Source organism: Lepidochelys kempii, chromosome 6, assembly GCF_965140285.1.
Source record: "Lepidochelys kempii isolate rLepKem1 chromosome 6, rLepKem1.hap1, whole genome shotgun sequence".
NCBI lineage: Eukaryota > Metazoa > Chordata > Testudines > Cheloniidae > Lepidochelys > Lepidochelys kempii.
The window spans coordinates 50,787,569-50,808,294 of record NC_136385.1 but is presented as its reverse complement, the minus strand read 5'-3'; the positions used below and the strand labels follow the sequence as shown (position 1 = coordinate 50,808,294).

Sequence of the window (20,726 nt, the reverse complement as noted above, 5' to 3'; positions counted from 1 at the left end):
TTTAACACTTCTCTCTTTGAGCTATGAATATTAGGCTATGTCTACACTACCGCTTATGTCAATATAACTTATGTCACTCGGATGTGAAATAACACCCCAGAACAACATAAGTTACACAGACATAAGCGGTGGTGTGGACAGCATTATGACGGTGAGAGATCATCTCCCACCAACATAGCTATTACCGCATGGATTGGATGGATTAATTATATCGACAGGAGAGCTCTCCCCCACTAGCATAGAGCGGCTACACTAGAGATCTTACAATAGTGCAGCTGCATCAATACAACTGTGCCACTGTAAGCTCTCTAGGGGAGACATAGCCTTAGCGCTTTATCCTTAAAGATGCTACAGAATGCTTTGGGAAGACAGCACTTGAGATCTGCAGAAAGAAGTTTAATATCTTCTCTTTGTTAAGGCAAAACTTTAGGCCAGGTGGGGCAAACAGGATCTACTTACACTTAAACACTATGCCTACACCATACAACCGCACCCACAGCCCCTTCACTTGTGCCCTGAAGATTCCTTCTGAGATACTGCCTTCACTTACCATTCACAAAACCCTGGAGATCACTGCCATGTTTTCCACCAGGCTGCTGACATTCCTTATGGCAAGAAGATACCCTTGTGCTCCTCTACTGACACAACCTTCAAAATTTATCATTTCTTCATATCAGTCACAGCTCTCCCAGACTGCTCCAGCTAATCCCTGCATCACTTCTCAGCTATACCGAACAAAGAAGACAGCTGGCATGCCTGCGGGACCCTCCTGCCCGGTCCCTGAGCTGCTGGCCCAGGAGGCCAGCCCCAGGGCCCTCCCCTGCTGTTCCCCCTCCCCCGCAACCTCAGCTCACTGCACCACTGGCGCAATGCTGTGCGCGGTGGGCTGCGAGCTCTTGCTGGGCCCAGTGCTCTGTGCTGTGCAGTGGCGTGGCTGGCTCCAGCTGGGCAGCATGGCTGCCTGTCCTGGTGCTCTGGGCGGCGTGGCTGCAGCGCCACCAGCCACCGGTGCTCCAGGCAGCGCGGTAAGGGAGCAGGGGGGTTGGATAGAGGGCAGGGGTCAGAGCGATCAGAGGACAGGGAACAGGGGGGTTGGATGGGGTGGCGGGGAGCAGTCAGGGGCAGAGGTTCCAGGGGCGGTTAGATGGAGCAGGGGTCCCGGGGTGTGCAGTCAGGAAAGAGAGGAGGGGTTGGATGGGACAGCAGGAGGCAGTCAGGGGGCAAGGGGTCCGGGAGGAATGGATGGGGCAGGGGTCCCGGGGGGGGGATGGGACACCAGGAGACGGAAGGGGCTGAATGGGCCAGGAGTCCTGGGGGAGTCGTCAGGGGGCGTGGGCCGGGCTATGCCTGGCTGTTTCGGGAGGCACAGCTTCCCCTAACCGGCCCTCCATACAATTTTGGAAACCTGATGTGGCCCTCAGACCAAAAAGTTTGCCTGCCCCTGCCTAGTCCTTCCTCATGTCTACTTATTGCAGATTCATGGATTTGAGAGATTATAACGGATCGTTAGATCAGCTAATCTGACCTCCTACATAACAGGCCTGATAAATTCATCCATTTACTACTGTACTGAGCCTAGTACCTTGTGTTTGAGTAAAGTCTCTGAAAGGCATCCAGTCATGACTTGAGGAGATGGAGAATCCACCACTTTCTTTGCTAGCTTCATACTAGCCCTACTAAACAATTTGCAGTAGCTGTTGCAAGTTTCAACGGGGCAGTGCTGCAGTTGCACCGTGGGGGCATCATTTGCCTTAACTTTTTATTTCCTGGTTTTCAAAGATTTAAGTGTACATTACCTTAATGCTTCATTTCCTGGTTTTCAGAGATTTTTGTTTAGCCACTCTCTACATTCAAGAAAGACATGAGAGTCATCACTGGGCAAACTTAACTCTGCATTAATGAAGTTTTTAGGCATTTAATAAAGACACATAAGATGCAGTTTGTTTTTCTAGAAATTCATGTTTTTCCTTCTTGTATATCTTTATGTAATGCTCAATTTAAGTACAATATTTTGAGTATAGGTCTAAAGAAGCTATAGAATAAATACAATCACTTCACTGTAATCCTCCTCTCTCCCCACACTTTAAAGGGGAATTAGGAGGGAGGTGGGGGGGTAGTCTAGACATTACTCAACTCTCTTGCTTCTAATGTGCAGTAAAAATCGATGGAGAAGAACTAGACCCTTCCTCATGTGACTAGGAAAGCCCACAGAATATGCTGTCTTGCCAATACACTTAAAATTTCTTTTACTGATACATCCATTCATATGATGGATATAAGCTTATTTTCATCCTGCTCTTTTATTAGAAGGCAAGCCTCCGTCTTTAAGCAAACATTGTAAAGGACTGAAAATAGTTTCTATACACTTCCTCTAATGTCAAACACGACTAAATCACAAATATTTTTAAGTTTCAGAGTAGTAGCCATGTTAGTCTGTATTTGCAAAAAGAAAAGGAGTACTTGTGGCACCTTAGAGACTAACCAATTTATTTGAGCATAATGCATCCGATGAAGTGAGCTGTAGCTCACGAAAGCTTATGCTCAAATAAATTGGTTAGTCTCTAAGGTGCCACAAGTACTCCTTTTCTTTTTGCAAATATTTTTAAGTTACTATGCTACACATACTCTAAAGTCACTACAACTTACATTATTTTACACCTATAAAACAAATCGAATTCAAATCTTCTAGAATGACAGACTCAAGGGTCAACGACCTCATATTCATCTGAATGGACAATACAGTACAGCAGAAGCTTCATTTATCCAAAAAGATATCAAAGATTAAACTATGTCCAATATTTGAATACAACATAAATATTTCCTAACAGTATTAATCCTTCGTGAACAAATGAAAATTTTAAGCTCGATTGAAAATGGCTTATTCAGATTGTTCTCCCTCACTGAACAGCCTTCTTAAAGTAATACTTTCAAATGCTGGAAGCAACTTACAGCCAAAAGCTAGCAAACAAGAATATCATCACAAACAAGAGCACTCTTCTCAACTTCATGTGACACCTGAATATTTATTCATGAACAGGTGATAGCGATCATCCCTCCATCATATGGCTGCTGCTGTTACTTCTTGTATTACGAAACGTATTTTACTTTAGCTGCTCTTGGTTGGACAGCATATTTCCACTAAAAGTGTACCTGCAGTACACACAAAGACTTATTATGAACCACATATCCTGTTGAATCTGAACAAAAAGAAAAATGTTTTTAAAGGCAAATACTAAATTTAATTGCTGAAAAAAGTATAAATCATGATTTTGCAGTGTATGACTTCTAATTGAATTACACACGACTATTGTGACCTGGTAAACAGCATTAGTGGGTGTTCTAGCCAATACAGAATTTTCCTCAAAACTACAGCAGATTAAATACAAACTAAGAATATTTGTAGTTAATATAGGAATAAAGTCTTATAATGCTCTGCATTTCACTCTTCAGTGGCATTTGGTCTAAACCTCTCATGAACACAGGCGCATTTCTTATTACCACCTTAAATTATTGAAGTCTAACACTCTTCGGGACTGAAGAATCTTTCCAGGATTTCACAATAAGAACATTCAGAATCTTCTTCGCCATCCCCCAGTCATGTTTTGATTGGCAGCTGATACTGCATGACTTCTCAAAGATGCCTAAAGCTACAACTATCTATGGAGCTCATGTCAGTGAAGAAACTCCCACACCTACTTTTTCCCCATCCCTCACCACCATTATGGCAAAGGATACACTTTTAGTTTAATTAAAAAAGAAAAATCCTGTGCCACCAGTTTGAAAAGGTATGAGGCAAACCCATCTAAATTTCAATTACATCTTTGAGACTTTTCTTAAGAACGTTCCCCCACTCTTTCCCTCTCCCCCACAAAAAACAGGCTGAGATCCACTAGGATCCCACACATGCTGGGATATAATAGAGAAAAAGAGAGAGCCTGTCTGTGTGGAGGGGCAAGGGTGGATGGTATGTATGGTTCCTGTCCCCAAAATTCTAAGCCTGGCTCTGGTTACAGTATATTTACATTTGTGAAAATTTAATGAGGATTCAGCTTTTCTGCTGGGACCTCACATTACAGGACTGACCAAAAGCAAAGCGTACTGAAAGATCAAATACTCTGAAATCAAACATTACTGAATTGCAATTTGCCCAACGGAACTTACAAGTATGTTTCTGTTTGTAAATTAACAAGCACACTTTGTATTCAAAATCAATAAATAATGGTAGAATTCTTGCCAACTGGCATTTTAGTATTAAATACATTTTTAGGCTTTCTATACAGTTAAGATGCATCTGCAATTCAACGTTTATAAGACAATTAGTCACTACATGGGTATTTAATACCTAGATTTTACTGACACCAAATCTAGATATCTAAATATTCTTGCAAGAACAGATGCTGGTCACAACACATTCTGCACAATAGTTTCAATGGAATGATGTTCCTGTTTGTGAAAGCTGTGAGAAGCAGCTGAGGCACTGCCCTGACCCACACAGTCATTCATCTTTGCCTCTGGCTGGCAGAATTAGGGCTAGGGCTATCAGTTATAAAGTAAATTTTTCAAACTGTGTTAAAGGGGAGTGTTTTGGGAACATCTGTTGGAGGTTAACCAAGCCACACGTTAGGCAAGCGTCAACAAGAATTTCCCCCCGCCCTCAGTGCTCTCATATATAATTTTTTTGCCAAGTGACGAACAGCGTGGTTTTATAATTCCAAACTTGCTCAAGCAGGTAGTGCTCAATAAGGACAGATACCTGTAACAAGTCTACCAACATTTGAGAGAGAACTAAAGTTATGGGTGCTTAAATTTTTTATTTTATGTTTATGCTATATTATATACAGGAAGTAATATTAGTTATCCAAGTTTATTTGCCAGTTAAGAACTTGGCATTCACTCTGTGCAAAGTAAAGTAAAATCTCTCATTTTGTTGATCTACAATGTAAGTGTACCCTAGGGTTAATAGCTATGGGAACTGAAACATACATTGGGAAGTTCAAGAATCTGTTAGAAGTAATTTTGAAAAATACGCTTTAAACCAACCTGGTTAATATAAAAGAATCTTAGCAATCTTAAGCCTGTAATTTGATTTCTCATTTGTTATATGCCACAGTTCTAAACATGAAGATAACATCTTCATAACAGATATGCACATGACATTTTGGTACAGTTATCTAATAAAGTAATTTAAGAAAAAGATGTCAAAAATTTCCCCAGTGCATTCCTCTCCTCCCAAAATTACTAATACTTACTTTAAAACATAGTTAAGAATTTAATATCTATTATACAAGCTAAAAAAATGTTTAGTTTTGAAGTCAACCATAGTTATAACTATACTGATGTAAATTCATATCTTAGATTATACCAGTGGTTCTCAAACTTTTGTACTAGTGACCCCTTTCATATAGCAAGCCTCTGAGTGCGACCCTCCCTTATAAATTAAAAACATTTTTTTTATATATTTAACACAATTATAAATGTTGGAGGCAAAGCGGGGTTTGGGGTGGAGGCTGACAGCTCACAACTCCCCATGTAATAACCTGTCAACCCCTTAAGGGGTCCAGACCCCCAGTTGAGAACGCCTGGATTATACTGAATAAAAAATCTCTATATACAGACAAGGCGTTAGTGTAAATGACAATCAGGGCTTTGAGTTTAGAAGCCTTCTCCAAAGAGCTCATTCTGAAAGTGTGACCACCAGTCTTCTGCAAGTGAATCAATCACCTTTACCACCATGATCAGAAATTCCAATAGTAATTACAATGTTCTTTATTATTGTTAATTACAAATTATTACCTTATGAGCTTTTAAACTATGAGACAAGAAAAATGGGTGCAGCTGTCTAAACATTTGACCTCCTCAAATTATACCAAGCAGTACTAAGTATTTTCCCGATTTCTACAGCCTACTTAGACCATGGAGACATATTGATATTGCACAACTAAATGGTGATTTAAGTCTTAGAATTTTCACATCCTACTTTGGAAGCAAAAACTAATTGTATGAGGAGTATAGAACAAAAAGGCTCAAGTTTCAGAAGATGGTATTGTTGAACCCCACCCATAAAATACATTTTGAAGGCTAGCACAAACTGCTCTAAGGGAACAAAAAAAGCTCTAGTTACACTTGCCTGCCAAATGTATGCAACTATAAACATGTGAGACAACACCAAGAGAAAAACTGAATGTAAATGAAAACTTTGTAGTCTTCACAGCATTTTCTGTGGATTTTTTTAAAATCACCTTTGATTGCAAACCTGCAAAAATATAACTCCAGACTTACAAGCCTAAGACTCAGTTATCACCACATAAAATACTTTTCCTAAAAATAAGAATCCATAACAGCCCAAAGCAGCTTTTAGAACTCAGATATACAAAAATAACTACATCAAGCACTAAAACAGTTACAGTGAAAAACAGTCTACAAAAATTAGAACATGGAAACGAAAAAGTTCTGTGATACTTTGGTACCTCAGAATAGCACCCAGGAAGCCCCATGTTCACCACTGTGATATGACTATGTGTTTTGTGCAAAATATGCCTTGTGAGATATCATTTAAGAAGTCTTGATTTTTTGAACATTAATACCTGTTGAATTGTGTGTGTTACCATTGTATCTGAAGTTATGATGTTTTGGGAGTGGGTGTGTGTGCGTCCACAGCCAGCCTTTCAGGGGCAAAGGAGCATCTACTAAGACACACTTACATCAGGACCAACCATGGCCCATTAAGGGGAACCCAGAATCTTTCTAGCCCCTGGAAGAAAGTATAAAAGAGGGACACAGTGACATCATCACTTGGCTTCTCTCCTCCCCGATCTCAACATCTGGAATACAAAAACTTTGAAGTGGGGAAGATTGGTCCCAGCCTGAATGGGAATACAGCCTGTGTATTAAGAACTGTGAGCTGCCAGTAATATCTTTTAGGGTGAAAAACTGCTTGATTCAAATCTTGCTTAGTCTATAGAATTTACACTACAATTTTATTTTTAGGTCTTATGTAAGCAACTTTGATCTCTACGCCTGCTACTTAGAATTACCTAAAATCTATCTTTCTGTAGTTAATAAATCTGTTTTATATTTTACCTTGAACAGCTTCTTCCTCTCAGGGAGATGCATTACCTATGGTGTCCGGAGAACCCTAATGTCAGCATAGGTAGTGTCCACACTGAAGTGCTGCAGCTATGATGCATAGATGCACTGCTGTACAAATACAGACTGCCAGACGCTTTTCAATGGACCACAGGTGCAGGCCATGCCGGGTGATGTTTCCCCCCCAACCCAAAAATTGCTCTGGATGGCATGCCCAGAAGCAAAGAGGCAGCACTCCTCCTGGCAGCAGTGCTCTCAGTGTGCCTGTATAGCACAGGGACTGAGGAAGCAGCATGGCAGTTAGTTGAACTCCTCCCCGCCTCCTACATGGGACCCTTTCCCCTTCCCTGCTGCCGGAGTAGGGTGCTGACTGCTCTGCAGACCATCTACAGGTGAGAGGCAATGCGTGGGACTCCAGCAACAGAGAAGGCAAAGCAGCCCCATGTAACTGGGGGAGGAGGAGCTCAGTCAGTCACCCTGCTGCTTCCTCCCTCTCAGCAAACTCATGGAGAGGGCCACTGCCAGCGGGAGTGCTGCTTCCTCGCTTCTGGACATCCAAAAAAATTGGGGGAGGAGGAATGTGACCCCCCCAGAATCTTTTATTTGTGCCTCCACCCCGACTAGCTACAACTACAGGCCACTTCCGCACACGGGCTGAATCCATGTTGAACCATGCTTGCGCTCCATGCAGTCCCCAGAGCCTCCCGTCCAAACCTGTCTCCTGAGCACACCCCCCTCCGGTCTTGTGGCCCCCACTCCCGAGCAGCCCCCGGAGCCCACTACCCCTGGGCGGTCCCCAGAGCCCCCTCCCCTTCAGGGCCAGTCCCCAGAGCCCTCTCCAGGCTCCTCTCCCACCTCCCAACCAGCCTCTTTCCCTTCCCAGTCCACCTCCAGTCACCAGCTTCTGCCACATCCAGGCCTCCCCTCATCTCCCCAGGGCTGCTTTCTGGAGTCTCCTTGGTCCCTCCCACTACCCAGAGCCTCCTTCCTGCCCCTCTGCTATCCCAGAGCCCAAAGGGTAGCTGGATCATAGTCCAATGGCTTCACCTCCAGTCTCTGAGCTCAGAAGTACTCCAACAGTCACACCCTACTCTGCTGCCCAGATCCCAGCACACACCCATTCCTCTCCCTCCCGCTGCCCCATATTTGCTATTTGGCTTATCTGGGGGCACGAAGGAAAGTTTGGGGACAGGATGGGAAGCACCCACGCCAGGTGGCTCAGGTCAGCCTCATGCATCACATTTTCAATTTAGGGAAATAAGATCACCTTACTCTCTGGACAGGGCAGGCGGGGAGCTGGCAGGTGATTGGGAAGCTGGCGGGGGGGGGGGGGGGGGGGGCTGGACCTTGAATATACTTTGACCAAGAAATTTGGACCTTGACAAAAAATAAATTTGACTACCCCTGTTGTGACATTTCAAGTGTAGATAAATCCTTAGTCCTGCCTCAATGCAGGGGACTGAACTAGATGACCTATCGAGGTCCCTTCTAGTCTTGCATTTCAATGATTCTGAGAGTCACTGAAGGGAGCAGGAGGATCCCAACTAATTCTTCCCCAAGCTAAATGATGGAATTCAGTGGTTGACTGTTTTGAGCTATTTGAAATGACCTATTTGGATGATAATTTGTGAAGAACATCATGACAAAATAGCTGGAACTATCACAACCAGTTTACTTCACTCACCCCAGGTAATCCCCCGTTCCTTTACTAAATCATTGACTGGAAATATGAAACGTGCTTTGAGAAGAGAAGTTTATACATTTAAGATTGTTTGGTTTAATAAAAATAAATTTTATATGCTGTTCTGTGTGTTTAATTAAATTCTAATTACCATCCTAATACAAGTTCACACAAATCATGAGCAAAAAGTAAATGATGTAATAAGTGAGATATCATTCACCACTTTGACAAAAAAGGTAAAATTAATAAAAATCTGAAAATATTAAGCTACATAATTGCTTGAATAAATGTGTATATGTAGTGTACGCTCCAAGGTAGCAAAGGAATGCACAAATCTAGGGTAACGGCTCTGTTCAAATCAACATGTTTTAATGAGAATGCACCTTCTTTAGAAAATAACTGGAGTACAAATGGAAAAGTAGATTAAAATAGATTTAAATTGAGGCTTTCCACTTGGTGATTTAAATCAAGGTAATTTAAATCAGTCCACCTGAACACATTCAGGATGCATAACATAGCAAAATTAACATTGCTGAAAGAACATTAATATTTGCACTTCCTGACAACTTATAACTGCAAAACCTTTATGTTGCATTTATGAATTTTTCATTTTTAAAAAAAACTAACACCAGTGATCTCCACACACCCCAAAAACATAATATTTTCTGATTAAGACTGCAATGCTATACAGGAGTACTCTCTGTAAACTTACGCTTTGTCCACACCAGCATTTTTCAAACTTCGGGTCAGGACTGGGTTGCAGCATGTCAGGCACTGGGTCGCTCTGGTCAGCACCACTGACCAGGACATTAAAAGTCCTGTCAGCGGTGCTGCCCAGCTAAGGCAGGTTAGTGCCTACCTGCTGCGACATGACACTGCACCCGGAAGCGGCCAGCAGCAGGTCCTGCTTCTAGGCAGGGGGGGGGCCTGGGGCTCCGCACACTGCCCCCGCCCCGGGAATCAGCCAATGGGAATAGGGGGGTGCAGTGCCTGCAGGTGCGAGTTGTGCGACCCACTTGCACGCCGCCGCCTAGGAGCCGGACCTGCTGCTAGGGCGCAGCACGGTCCGTGGTGCCAGGACAGGCAGGAAGCCTGCCTCTGCACCCCAACTGTGCCGCTGACCAGGAGCTGCCCAAGGTAAGTCCACGCCCCAACCCTGAGTCCCCCCTTAAACCCCTTCCTGCACCCCCAACCCCTCGTCCCCGGCCCCACCCCAGAGCCCTGACCCCCTCCCGTACCCCAACCCCCTTCCCCAGACCAGAGCCCCCTCCCACACCCTGAACCCCTCATTCCCAGCCCCACCCTGCAGCCCTCACCCCTGCACCCCAACCCTCTGCCCCAGCCCTGAGTCCCTCCCAGACCCCAAACCCCTCATCCCCCATTCTGTTGGGTTGCCGATATCAACAATTTTCTTCAACTGGGCCCCCACAAAAAGGTTGAAAACTACTGGTCTACATTATAGCCCATGTGAGCATAACTTATGTCGCTCAGGGGTGTGAATAAATCACCCCCGCAAGCAAAGTAAGTTACACCAACATAAGTGCTCATGTGCATAGCGCTATGTCAGCGGGATAATCTCGCTCGCAGAGGGGGCTTTTTTATGCCGACGGGAGAGCTCTCTCCCTTTGGCATACAGCGTCTTCACCAGATGCGCTGCAGCTGTATCAGTACAGCTGCAGCACTGTACGTATATGCATGGCCCTAGTTAAAAATCAACATTTTCAGTTTACTGGCTTTTACCAGGTAAAAAATGCAGGGTGGATTGACTTAAATCACCAATTTTAATCATGATTTAAATAAGAGAGAATGAAACACTGATTTAAATAATTGATTTTAATTGTATTTTGCATTTGTAACTTTTAGTTACTTTCCTAAAGAAAGGCTAATTCTCACTGGTTGGTAACAATTAAAATGTGTTGATTTGCACCTAAATATAGCTTTTACACTAAGTTTTCTGCTTTTTGCTAACCAAGAGATTACACTGTATCTATTAAGCAATTATATATATTATTCATATTCTTATTTTTTACTTTTTTGTAATATTAGACAACGGTGAATAATGTATTTCTTTTTTACTAGATAATTTTAATTGTAATTTGTATCATGCTCAATACAGATACAATGCAAGTCCACTTAAACGTGCACAAATACAGCATTTAAATTTTAAAACTACCTTAAAATGTGTTTGTCAAAAATCACAACATGTTTTGCATTTAAAACTAACATTTATTAAACAAAAGAAGTATTTAGTAGATAGTGAATAGACTGTTTCTGATCTCCATATCTTTCGAGGTTTTAAAACTAGTGGGCTCTCATTCCCTCACACTTAGTTTTTGTCCATACCTTGGAAGACAGAGAGAGCAGAAAAGCTTGTTTTAACTCTCAGTTGGTTTCTCAACTTTGAATGAACTACCTTTGAACTGAACCAGTTGAATAAACTGAAATGAAGAAAATATTCTCTCTGTACCTGCAGAGAAGGCTACTGCTGTCAAAAGCTGGTTTAGCACTTCCACAACTCTTGGCCCATGGGTTCCACAAGTTCAGCAGTTTTTCTTTAAAACTTGGCAGAAAATATGTACTACTTAATATTATTGTTGTATTTAACGTAAATGTTTAACAGATTATAGGTTTATGCCTTATATTATTTTTAATTAAAAAATAAAACTAATTTAAATTTAAAATATGTTAAGTTAAAAAAAATCAGATTTTTTAAAATATAATTGATTTTTATCCAACCTGTAAAAAAAGCCTGACAGGACAAAGTACAGAAAATAAGTCTGTTCACTTAAAACCTTTCAAACAGTTGCAAACTTTTACACAAAAATACCTTTGTTGAAAATAGTTTTCTAAAAGACTGCCAGCTACCTTACAAACACAATTAAAAAAAATACAAAAAAGCACACGCACAAACATAACTTAAAATTTTTAAAGACTGAATCCCATGATACGAGTGAAACATTTCTCTCTCCTTTAAAAACTATCAGAGCTGTGGAAGCCAAGTCAGAGTCCTGTGGATCTTAAGACTGCTAAAACTACAAAAATTCACATTTTTGTTTGAACATTTTTTATTTACTTTTATATTGAAAATCAAGTCAATAAATCAAAGTTGTTCATGTTTCTACATGCAAGTTTACTTATGTAGCCAAGTGGTCAGAAAGAAAGCTGTTCTAGAAAGTATTTTTACTACCTCAAAGTTGTATTTAAGACATTTTGTTTCCTCGTATTCCAATATTTAAATTTTTAGTAAATATCCCTTATTCCAGAAAAACCATAAGCAAAAAAATACCAATGCATGCATGTCACTGTTTTGAAGCTTCAGCAATGGTATCAATCTCTGCTTACAAAATAAAAATAAAATAAACTTGGAAAACTGATTCATCTTAACATGATTAATTAGTATTTTTTTTTTTTTTTTACCTTGAACCTGCAAACACATGACAATGACTTATACTATGGCTCTAATACTTGCCTTTCTGTGGAAAAACATTTTTCAAAGAAAGAAAGGGGAAAGAATTAATTCCATTCAGCATTCTTCAGTGGGATACATTTAACTCTCTTAAAATTTTATTGTAGTGGAAAAGATGGGTCAATGCTCCACCCCAAATAAATATTTTTTAATGAAAAAGTTTTCATTCAAAATCAGGTGAAAATTAAACTTCCGTGTTTAACGATGGATCATTTAAACTTAAACAGACAACCATTCCCAGCACAACATTATATTAAAAGTGAAGTGAACTAATTCAGAATGGAGTAAAATAATTAAATCCTTCCTATTCAGTCAGGAATTGTCTATATAGTCCTGAGCACAGTGCCAATATGTAAATATTAATTCAGTGCAGGTACTGAACACTCTGTATGACTTATCCATTAAGCCACTAGCCTCTCTTCATTCAAATCCCTCTGCAGAACTCAGTTATTCCATGATATTTACAAGTAATTACAACTAATTAAACTGAGGAGAAACTGGGTGCATGTGAAGTACATTTATTTATAAATATGCACAAAAATATGTATCAAAAGACTCTGCATACTTTAATCATAGCCCTCTCCCCTACAACACACTTAGCATGCTACCTCTCATCTTCCTATGCATTTGTACAGGATCTAGGATACTGGGGCCCTTATCCCAACTGGAACCTCTACATAACACCTCAGAAGAAATAATAAATAAAAAGGAAGGCTTACTCACCTTTCAAAGCTGCATCTAAACTAAGCCTCTTCTAAAAGCTTCTCACTAGATAGCAATCCAAATATTTAGTTTATCTCCAAAATTTCCCACTTACAAACTGCCTAACACATTACTTGAAAAACAAAGCCTGAGGACAATTTCAGGTTATTTTTAAAAATGTATCTGTATTTGAGGATTTAACACATCAGGATAACATTGAAGTTAATTCACAAACATAAAATGCTCAACATTTTAAAATCAAATTTAACTAACAGGTCTGTTTAAATAAGAATAAATCAATTTGAAAATTAATAAGGGCACAATACCATTAGTCATATACGATCAATTAACATCTGCTCATCCATTGGTTACAGATGGATTTCGTTTTTTAATAGGAAAGCAACCACTAAAATAAACCCTTTAGGATTTTCACAAATGTATTTAAATTAGGGTAACTGAGCAGTCAAACCAAATGCTACAGACTAAAGTAACATACAGATGTCCTGAACATTCTCAAGCAGAGCCTGGAGTAGCTCAAAGTCTACTCAGAGACTACCAGAAGGTAGTTCTGAAACTGCTCATCGGCCCCCAAGAACACTGACACACGGTCCTGCAAGGCTACATTGCATCACCCCTTCTGCTCTACTTGGAAAGCTGGGAACCATTAGGAAAATTAGTGAGGCACTATGAACAGTAGTGATTCTCAATATGCAGACAGTATTCTGATTCCCACATCTCCTTCAACCCAATCAATGAAGCTGTAAACAAATCTACCCAGTGCCTAAGAGACTGCGGCTTCAATGAGATTTAGCTGACGGAGGGAAGAAATTGGAACAATCAGCAGTTTATTTTTACCACCTTGATTTAGGGAGTTTGCCTGTTTTGGCACACGCTCGGTCGAAGAGGATGACCTCCCAGATAGAGGAGTACAGTTCTTCGGTCAAGGGTTTACGGTAGCTGCGCTCCCCTGCTAGAACCTCCAAACAAGCTCAAGGTTCTATGAAAACATTTGCACAAATCGGAAAGTCTTATGAGATCCCTGCTGCTTCTGGATAACTAACTTGCAGCTGTGACCAAAAGCTTTTGTTTTTAAATTTGATAGCCATAAGGTATGCTATCAAATGCAGACCTTACTACAGCAGTAGGTACAGCCTGGGCCACCTCAAAACTGGACTGTTTTCACAAACTCTACATAGGGCTATATCCAAAGATCCTTAGGAAACTTCAGCTGCTGCAAAACATGTCACTTAACTAATAGTACTTCCCACAGAGAGTACATTATATTTGTGTTCATCATATCTGACTGCAATTAAAGATGTTGTTTCTAATCTATAAAACTCTACATTATTTAAATCCAGGATGCTCCTTGACAACACAAAGAAAATCAACTGTTGCTAAAAATGTCAATAATTATAAAGATGAGACAACTGATTCCTGGCCATTGCACCATAAGTAATCACTGTAAATTATGGTTTTAAAAAGTTTGTCTTCAGATTAAATGTTCAGCATTGTTTTGTAAGAATCTCATTTGACATATCTGTTCATGTTCTCCCAGTGAATGTGATTAAACCAAAAATGGATTATTTATGTCCACTATATGGTTTGAGAGAGATGTTTATATAGTTACCTGAATATTTTTCGACCACAACTGCACCTGAACTCTCACTTGAATATAATTTGCAAACACTCACAATCAATATTTACACCCCCAAAAGTGCTAAAATGTGGAAATCAAAATGGTACAGCAAAGATTGTGGATCAAGGTCTTAATTAAAATAAAATACTACATACTGTTACCATAATAAAACTTAGTACCAAAACAAAACCATAAGCAGCTTTTCTCCTCATTCAGGCTCTGCATTCCACTAGAAGCTCAAAGATGTATACGCACAATGCAGTTCTTATTCCTGACTTACATAAACTTGATTTTTCGAAATAAAGAAATTTTGAACAAGACTACCATGAATACAGAAGATAAATGATTCCAAGCCATAACACTATTGTTTTTACACCATGCAAGACGGTGAGTCAAAAAATAGGATGTGTTAGCACACCTTTTAATAATAGAGTTGATATCCAGAAATATCTGTTTCTATATTGTTTAGCATGAAGTTTGTTTTAGCAACATCTAGAATTTGTGTAAAAAACGTATGCTGCGATTGTCACCTGTGCACAAGTTGCTATGCATGCCAGTTCTATTTTTTCCCTTTTATTTGTGGCAAATATTAGTGCTATATTAGACTTTAAGTTACATGAACACAAATAAGTCTAATATAGCACCAACCTGAGCCACCAGTAGTGTTGGCAAAGTTACAAAAGCTTCCGTACACTGTTCATACATTAAGTGCACCCAATAGTTCAGAATACATTTGATGGTTATAGTCTACAGTTAAGTTAAGAGGAAAGGCAGCTTAGTTCTCCTATGAAGGAAGCATTGCTCTGGGCAACAGAGAGTGAAGTAGACCAAGACTACGTATCAGTCAATCTACTTCAGTTAGAGTGAGTTCTATAGGTAACACATCCAAACTTAGTTAAAAAAAGCACTGAACCACCATTTTTATATTTCTTCCTTTATTTTAGTAGCCTATATATTTGTCACAGCATTCCATTAGCTAACACAGGCCTTTTGGTAACTGATGGGACTACTGTACTAGAAGAATATTAGCTATCTCCGGTAAGTGTCTGAGAAGTAGGATTTGTTTGTGTTTTTTTAAACAATACTGTGTTCAGAGCACAAACTACAAGACAATTTTATGAATTTTGCAACAGTACCATATATAAGTAGACAAATAGTGACTGAACTGTGATCCTACAATTGAACCTGCACAAGTGGACTCCCTGAACCTATGCAGACCCAATCACAGATTCAGTTCCTTGATTAGTAAACCAGAGTACATCAACAAAATACATTACTGCTACAAATACAGTTACCCCAGCAATCTTGCATCTCTTTTTCACACAAACACAGCTCTGGAGTGTTCATAAACAAACACCAGTTCATTCTACTGTATAACAACCCTAAATATTACCTGAACATATGGAAAGGGGAAGTATGCATATGGACTACTGAAAAAATAAAAATAAATAATAATAGGTTCACTAGGGCACTGGTTTTCAAACTTTTTTTCTGGTAAGCCAGTTGAAGAAAATGGTTGATGCAGAAAATGGGGAGGGGGGGTTTGGAGTGTGGGAGGGGCTCAGAGCTGGGGCAGAGGGTTGGGGTGCAGAGATGAGGGTTGTGGGGTGGGGCTGGGAATGAGGGTTTCAGTTTCAGGGTCCGGGAGGGGCTCCGGGTGCGGGCTCTGGGGTGGGGCTGGGGATGAGGGGTTTGGGTTTCAGGAAGGGGCTCTGGGTTTGCGGGGGGGGGGAGGGAGATGGGGATCAGGGCTGGGGCAGAGGACTGAGGCACGGGCTTACCTCGGGTGGCTCCCGGTCAGCGGCTGTCCTGGCACCGCGGACCGTGCTGCACCCCAGAAGCAGCCAGAAGCAGGTCCAGCTCCTAGGCGGAGGCACGCAAGCAGCTCTGTGTGGCTCTTGCCCGCAGGCACCACATCTCCCAGCTCCCATTGCCCGGTTCCCGGCCAATGGAAGTGCAGAGCCGGTGATCAGCACGCAGAGCCCCGTGCCCCCCCAGGAGCCAGAACTGCTGCTGGCACTGGTTATTGCAGGGTTGCAGCTAAAGCCGAGCAGCAGGGTTCCCAAAAAAAAAAAAAAAAAAAAGCAGTAGTAAGGTGCATAAACACTGCTCGTCATTCCTGACCACACACTACAATGCCTATACGTCACAACACATGATACATATTCTTTGGTAATTTGCCTCCCCTACAGAGGCAAACAGCTAATACTTCAGTGGAAGGCAAAAAAACAAACCCAACCCCATAATGTAATTATTGAGTTAAGTCAATTCTGCAGTGTTCTGAGACTTCTGCTCTGCCATGGCACCACAGTGCGCATTAACACAGTATCAGACCTAACCTTTCAAAGTTTTTGTTAGACGTAGTTTAAAAGATACATACAGAATTTCCTAGGTCTTAAATAAAAGCCACCAGAAAGGCCTACTTTCCGTTCACCAACCAACCCATATGTGCTCTCTGGAATATTTTATACTTTACAATATGCGTGAATGAAATAAAAAAATAAAACGAACACTAAGATTGTTAAAAGATATCCGCCATTCAAAGCATCCATACCTGTGGAAGTGCAGTATTGAGCTGTCTCTGCAAGGAATCTCTTTCATGACTGACTTCATGTAGCTTGCCCTGGGTCAATACTAGTGTTTCTTGAGTCTCTCTTAGTGTGTCCAGAAGTCGATCCCTTTCCTCCAACATGGATACCATTAACTGCTCAAAATGGGAATCAGCATCCGACTGTAAAGGAGAGCCTGAACTATGGCCTCCATTTCCCCCTGAGGGAATCTCTGCCTCGCTGATGGTTGGCATCACCTCACACATCATCTTGAAATAAAAGATTCAATGTAAAGTTATTAATAGTAACCGAAAAGTGCAGAGTACAAGTCCAAACAAAATGTTGGTAAACCAAAATGCACAATGACCCTGCCTATCCAAGAAGAGTTAGCATCCACAATACATCACCAATTTAGCTTCCCCAGTGATACCAACACTAGAGGCTGACATAACTTAGGTGTTTACCGCTATGTCATGTAATATTACAGAGATGCAGTGTACAATGAGCCAATTCATTGAAGACTCAGTTTTGACAAATATTAGTGATTTTCCTGCAAAACTATATTTCTATAGTACTACTTGTGACTTCATTTTCTAAGAGATTTATGTTTTTTTCTTTTTAAACTGTAGCTAGTACCTTCAAAAAGTACTGAAGTCACACACAGCCAACAAAAAATGATACAGTTAAACCAATCAATTATCTACTGTACTGCTCAGCTATTTGGAAAGAGCAAAACATGGTTCCCCCAAACTCGTGAAACTCTATTCTGACATCAAGACAACTGGATTAATTCATGACAGAGAGCCAGTACTTCGATCTTGTTATACTGGCCATACAATCTCTACTGTAGCAGTTTGCTGCAAGAAAATTAGCAGTAGCACATTTCTGTATCGGGATACAGCAATTGGAAAAATCAGACAGATTAGCGCAGGGGAAATTAAAACCAAATTAAGGATGTGAAAGGACATTAAACCTCTCAGGTAATAGTACTAAAACAAAACCAACAAGGCTTCAACACGTGCCTGCAGTACATTATAGGTTATCACTGTAGATACCAATAGTAAAAGTTGCCTGTAAAGAAAAACAGACAGACACAGAAATTTAATAAAAATATGAGAGTATTTTTGTGCTATCATGCTTAATAAAAGTAACAACGCCTTACAAGAGGAGCTTAAACTTGGAAAATCATCAATTTAAGTAGAACCCTACAGCCCGTTTTGAATGCTCAGCCATCATGATTTCGAAACAGAACTTGGAGAAATTTCTGTTCCTCAAATTTAAATGCAATGGAAACGAGAAGGCATTGTTATTCAGCATTAGCACTGAGCCACTAAGACCTCAGGAATTCTTGGGACAGAGTGTGCCTTAACCTTCTTCACAAGCTTACAAGAATAAAAATCCATTTGCAAACACATACAAGCAGTGAAGCAATCAATTTTCTTATAGGGGTTGAAACATCGCACACTCCCCCCATGCTTTCAACTACTATATAATGAAAACAGACTTCATACTTCATCTGAACATCTACATCAGTAAAAGTTTATTTGTCTCTAAATCTGACGAATAAACTTTACATTTCAGAATTAATTTGAAGATCTCATTCTTGGGAAGAAAGATTTTACAATGCATTTCAGAGATACTGTCTCACTATTTAAAAAAATATATATATCATGTCAAACCATCAGAGGTCTTTATTTTAAACACCACTAATTTATTTACCTTGTTCGAAGAAACAAAATGGCTTGAAAACAGCCCCCAAAATTCTAGCAACACCAGATCTTTCCTGTTCTTTTAGCAGCTTTGTGTGATCCCAAGACACCTTTCAGACTGTAGAGCAGCCATCCACCTTGGGTACAATGTCCATTTACTAAACAACCCCACACACAAAAGGATAAATAAACTTGCTGAGCAAAGTATAGGTCCAGTAGGAGCAGCAATGGTTTCAACCGGCCAGTGAAGTCCCGAAGGCAAAAAAGAATGGGTGCAAAGAAACCAGTCTCAGCTTCCCTTCTCTCTACTGATGGCCCACAGTTCCTGCAACAGCCCGGGTGGGGGAAGCATGTGCAAAGGCAAAGCCACTTCTATCCTGCTGGTGCAACAAGCTTCAACAGTGCATGGTTCAGAATTCCCTCTAAGGTCACAATGGCATTATTCAAAAGAGTAAAAATAGAAAGAAAAGAGGGAATGGCTTTTCTTGTGGGGAATTTGGAAAAGCTCTCTCTTTTCCCCCCTCTGTTAGTAACGGTAGGATCCTTTCCTTCCCTCGGTTTCCTGGGTCTTCTCTCACACATTTATAATCCCAGTGGTGGGTGCTGCTGGATGCTGTTTTGAAAGTGGGGTGGGGCTGTTGGGGTATTTGTACTTTCGGTTATTGTTCCCTCCACTTACCCTCACACCAATGACTCTTCAGAAGAGGCTCCGGCGCTGAGATGTCCTGATCCAGCCCAGTAATCAGTCCGCTCTAAAAACTAAACAAAAGGGTATCCCAGAGGCGGGGGGCACAGGTGGGGAAGGCGCGTCCCAGGGCCCAGAGACTAACTGGGGGAAGAGATCGATGGTTTGGCGCCGAGGTCCCTGCGGTGTAGGGGTTGTTCTCCTCTCCCCAGAGGCCCCAACCCCTCAGGAGCTGCGAGGGTGGCTTAGGGAGCAGATAGGCGGCTTTTCCCCTGCCGGAGGCCCCAGGGGAGCGCCGGCCTGGGGAAAGGCCCCTTTCCCGGAGGCCTCGCTCCCCTGAGCGGCTGGAGTAGTCTCGGCTCCCAAGAGCCTTAGCGAGGAGGCGGGCTGGGGCTTCCCGGGTCCCGGAGGTGGGAGCTGAAGTTGCAGAGGGGGCCCGGCCGCCGGGGGCTGTTCTCTCTCCCGGCTCCCTGGGGCAGAGGTTGTCCCGGCGCTGGGATCTCTCCTGGTCCGGTCCGGTCCGGCTCCGTCCGCCGCCACCTCCACGGTGGCCGCTGCGGGACTGGCCGAGGCCGGGTAGGTGCCGCTCCGTGTCCCGGCGGCGCTGGGGTGGGCAGGCTACCCTCACAGCGGCCGGCCGGGCCCCGCACCCGCCGCAACTAGTACCAGCGCCGCCGCTGCCTCGCGTTCCCTCAGCCCCCGCCGCCGCCGCCGCCGCCGCCACTCTTCCCGGCGCCCTCCGCGGCTCGGGCCCAAATCAGTGCGGGTCCCACAATGCACCGCGCGGCGCCAGGGGCTCACGGAGCGGCTGTCCCCTTTGCGGGTCTGCGCCACGCTGGGAGGCTGCCGGTTCGAGACTCTCCTCGTCCTCCCCCACCTAGCGGAGCCCGGCCCGGCCTACAGCGCTCAGTAGTGACGTGCCTCTGTTGTGTGCACAAACCGCGCTGCTGCCCTGCGCGGCTGGGGCGGGACCAGGGTTGTTCAGCCAGAGAGTCAGTGGTAGGGAGGGCTCAGGGTGGAGGCGGCATAGTCACCACGGGACGGGCTGGGCAGTGAGGGTGAACAACACTGAGGTGTGTGTTGTGCGTGTGGAAAGGTCGCCTGTTCATGCAATACAGGGACAAACGCTGATTTCTTCCCTCCACCCACGGTGCGTGGCCGGTTCTCAAACTTGTACTGGTGACCCCTTTCACATAGCAAGCCTCTGAGTGC

General features: G+C 42.3%; 1 protein-coding gene across 12 annotated transcripts in view; it reads right to left on the bottom strand.

The window, feature by feature from the left end:
* Positions 1-20,425, bottom strand: part of PPFIA1 (PPFI scaffold protein A1) — an 88,655-nt gene extending 68,230 nt beyond the window's left edge. For 5 of the 12 annotated variants that reach the window (XR_012159381.2, XM_073347871.2, XM_073347873.2 and 2 more), the window contains exons 1-2: positions 18,840-20,424; positions 17,126-17,389 (exon numbers count right to left, since the gene is read on the bottom strand). Coding sequence is in view for 11 of the 12 variants with exons in the window: in XM_073347871.2 (XP_073203972.2) it covers positions 17,126-17,389 (264 nt within the window). In the remaining variant the exon portion in view is untranslated. Of the gene's footprint in view, positions 1-17,125; positions 17,390-18,839 lie in introns of all 12 variants that reach the window. The other 7 variants (XM_073347883.2, XM_073347881.2, XM_073347884.2 and 4 more) reach the window with 3 other exon arrangements.
* Positions 20,426-20,726: the final 301 nt, after the last annotated feature.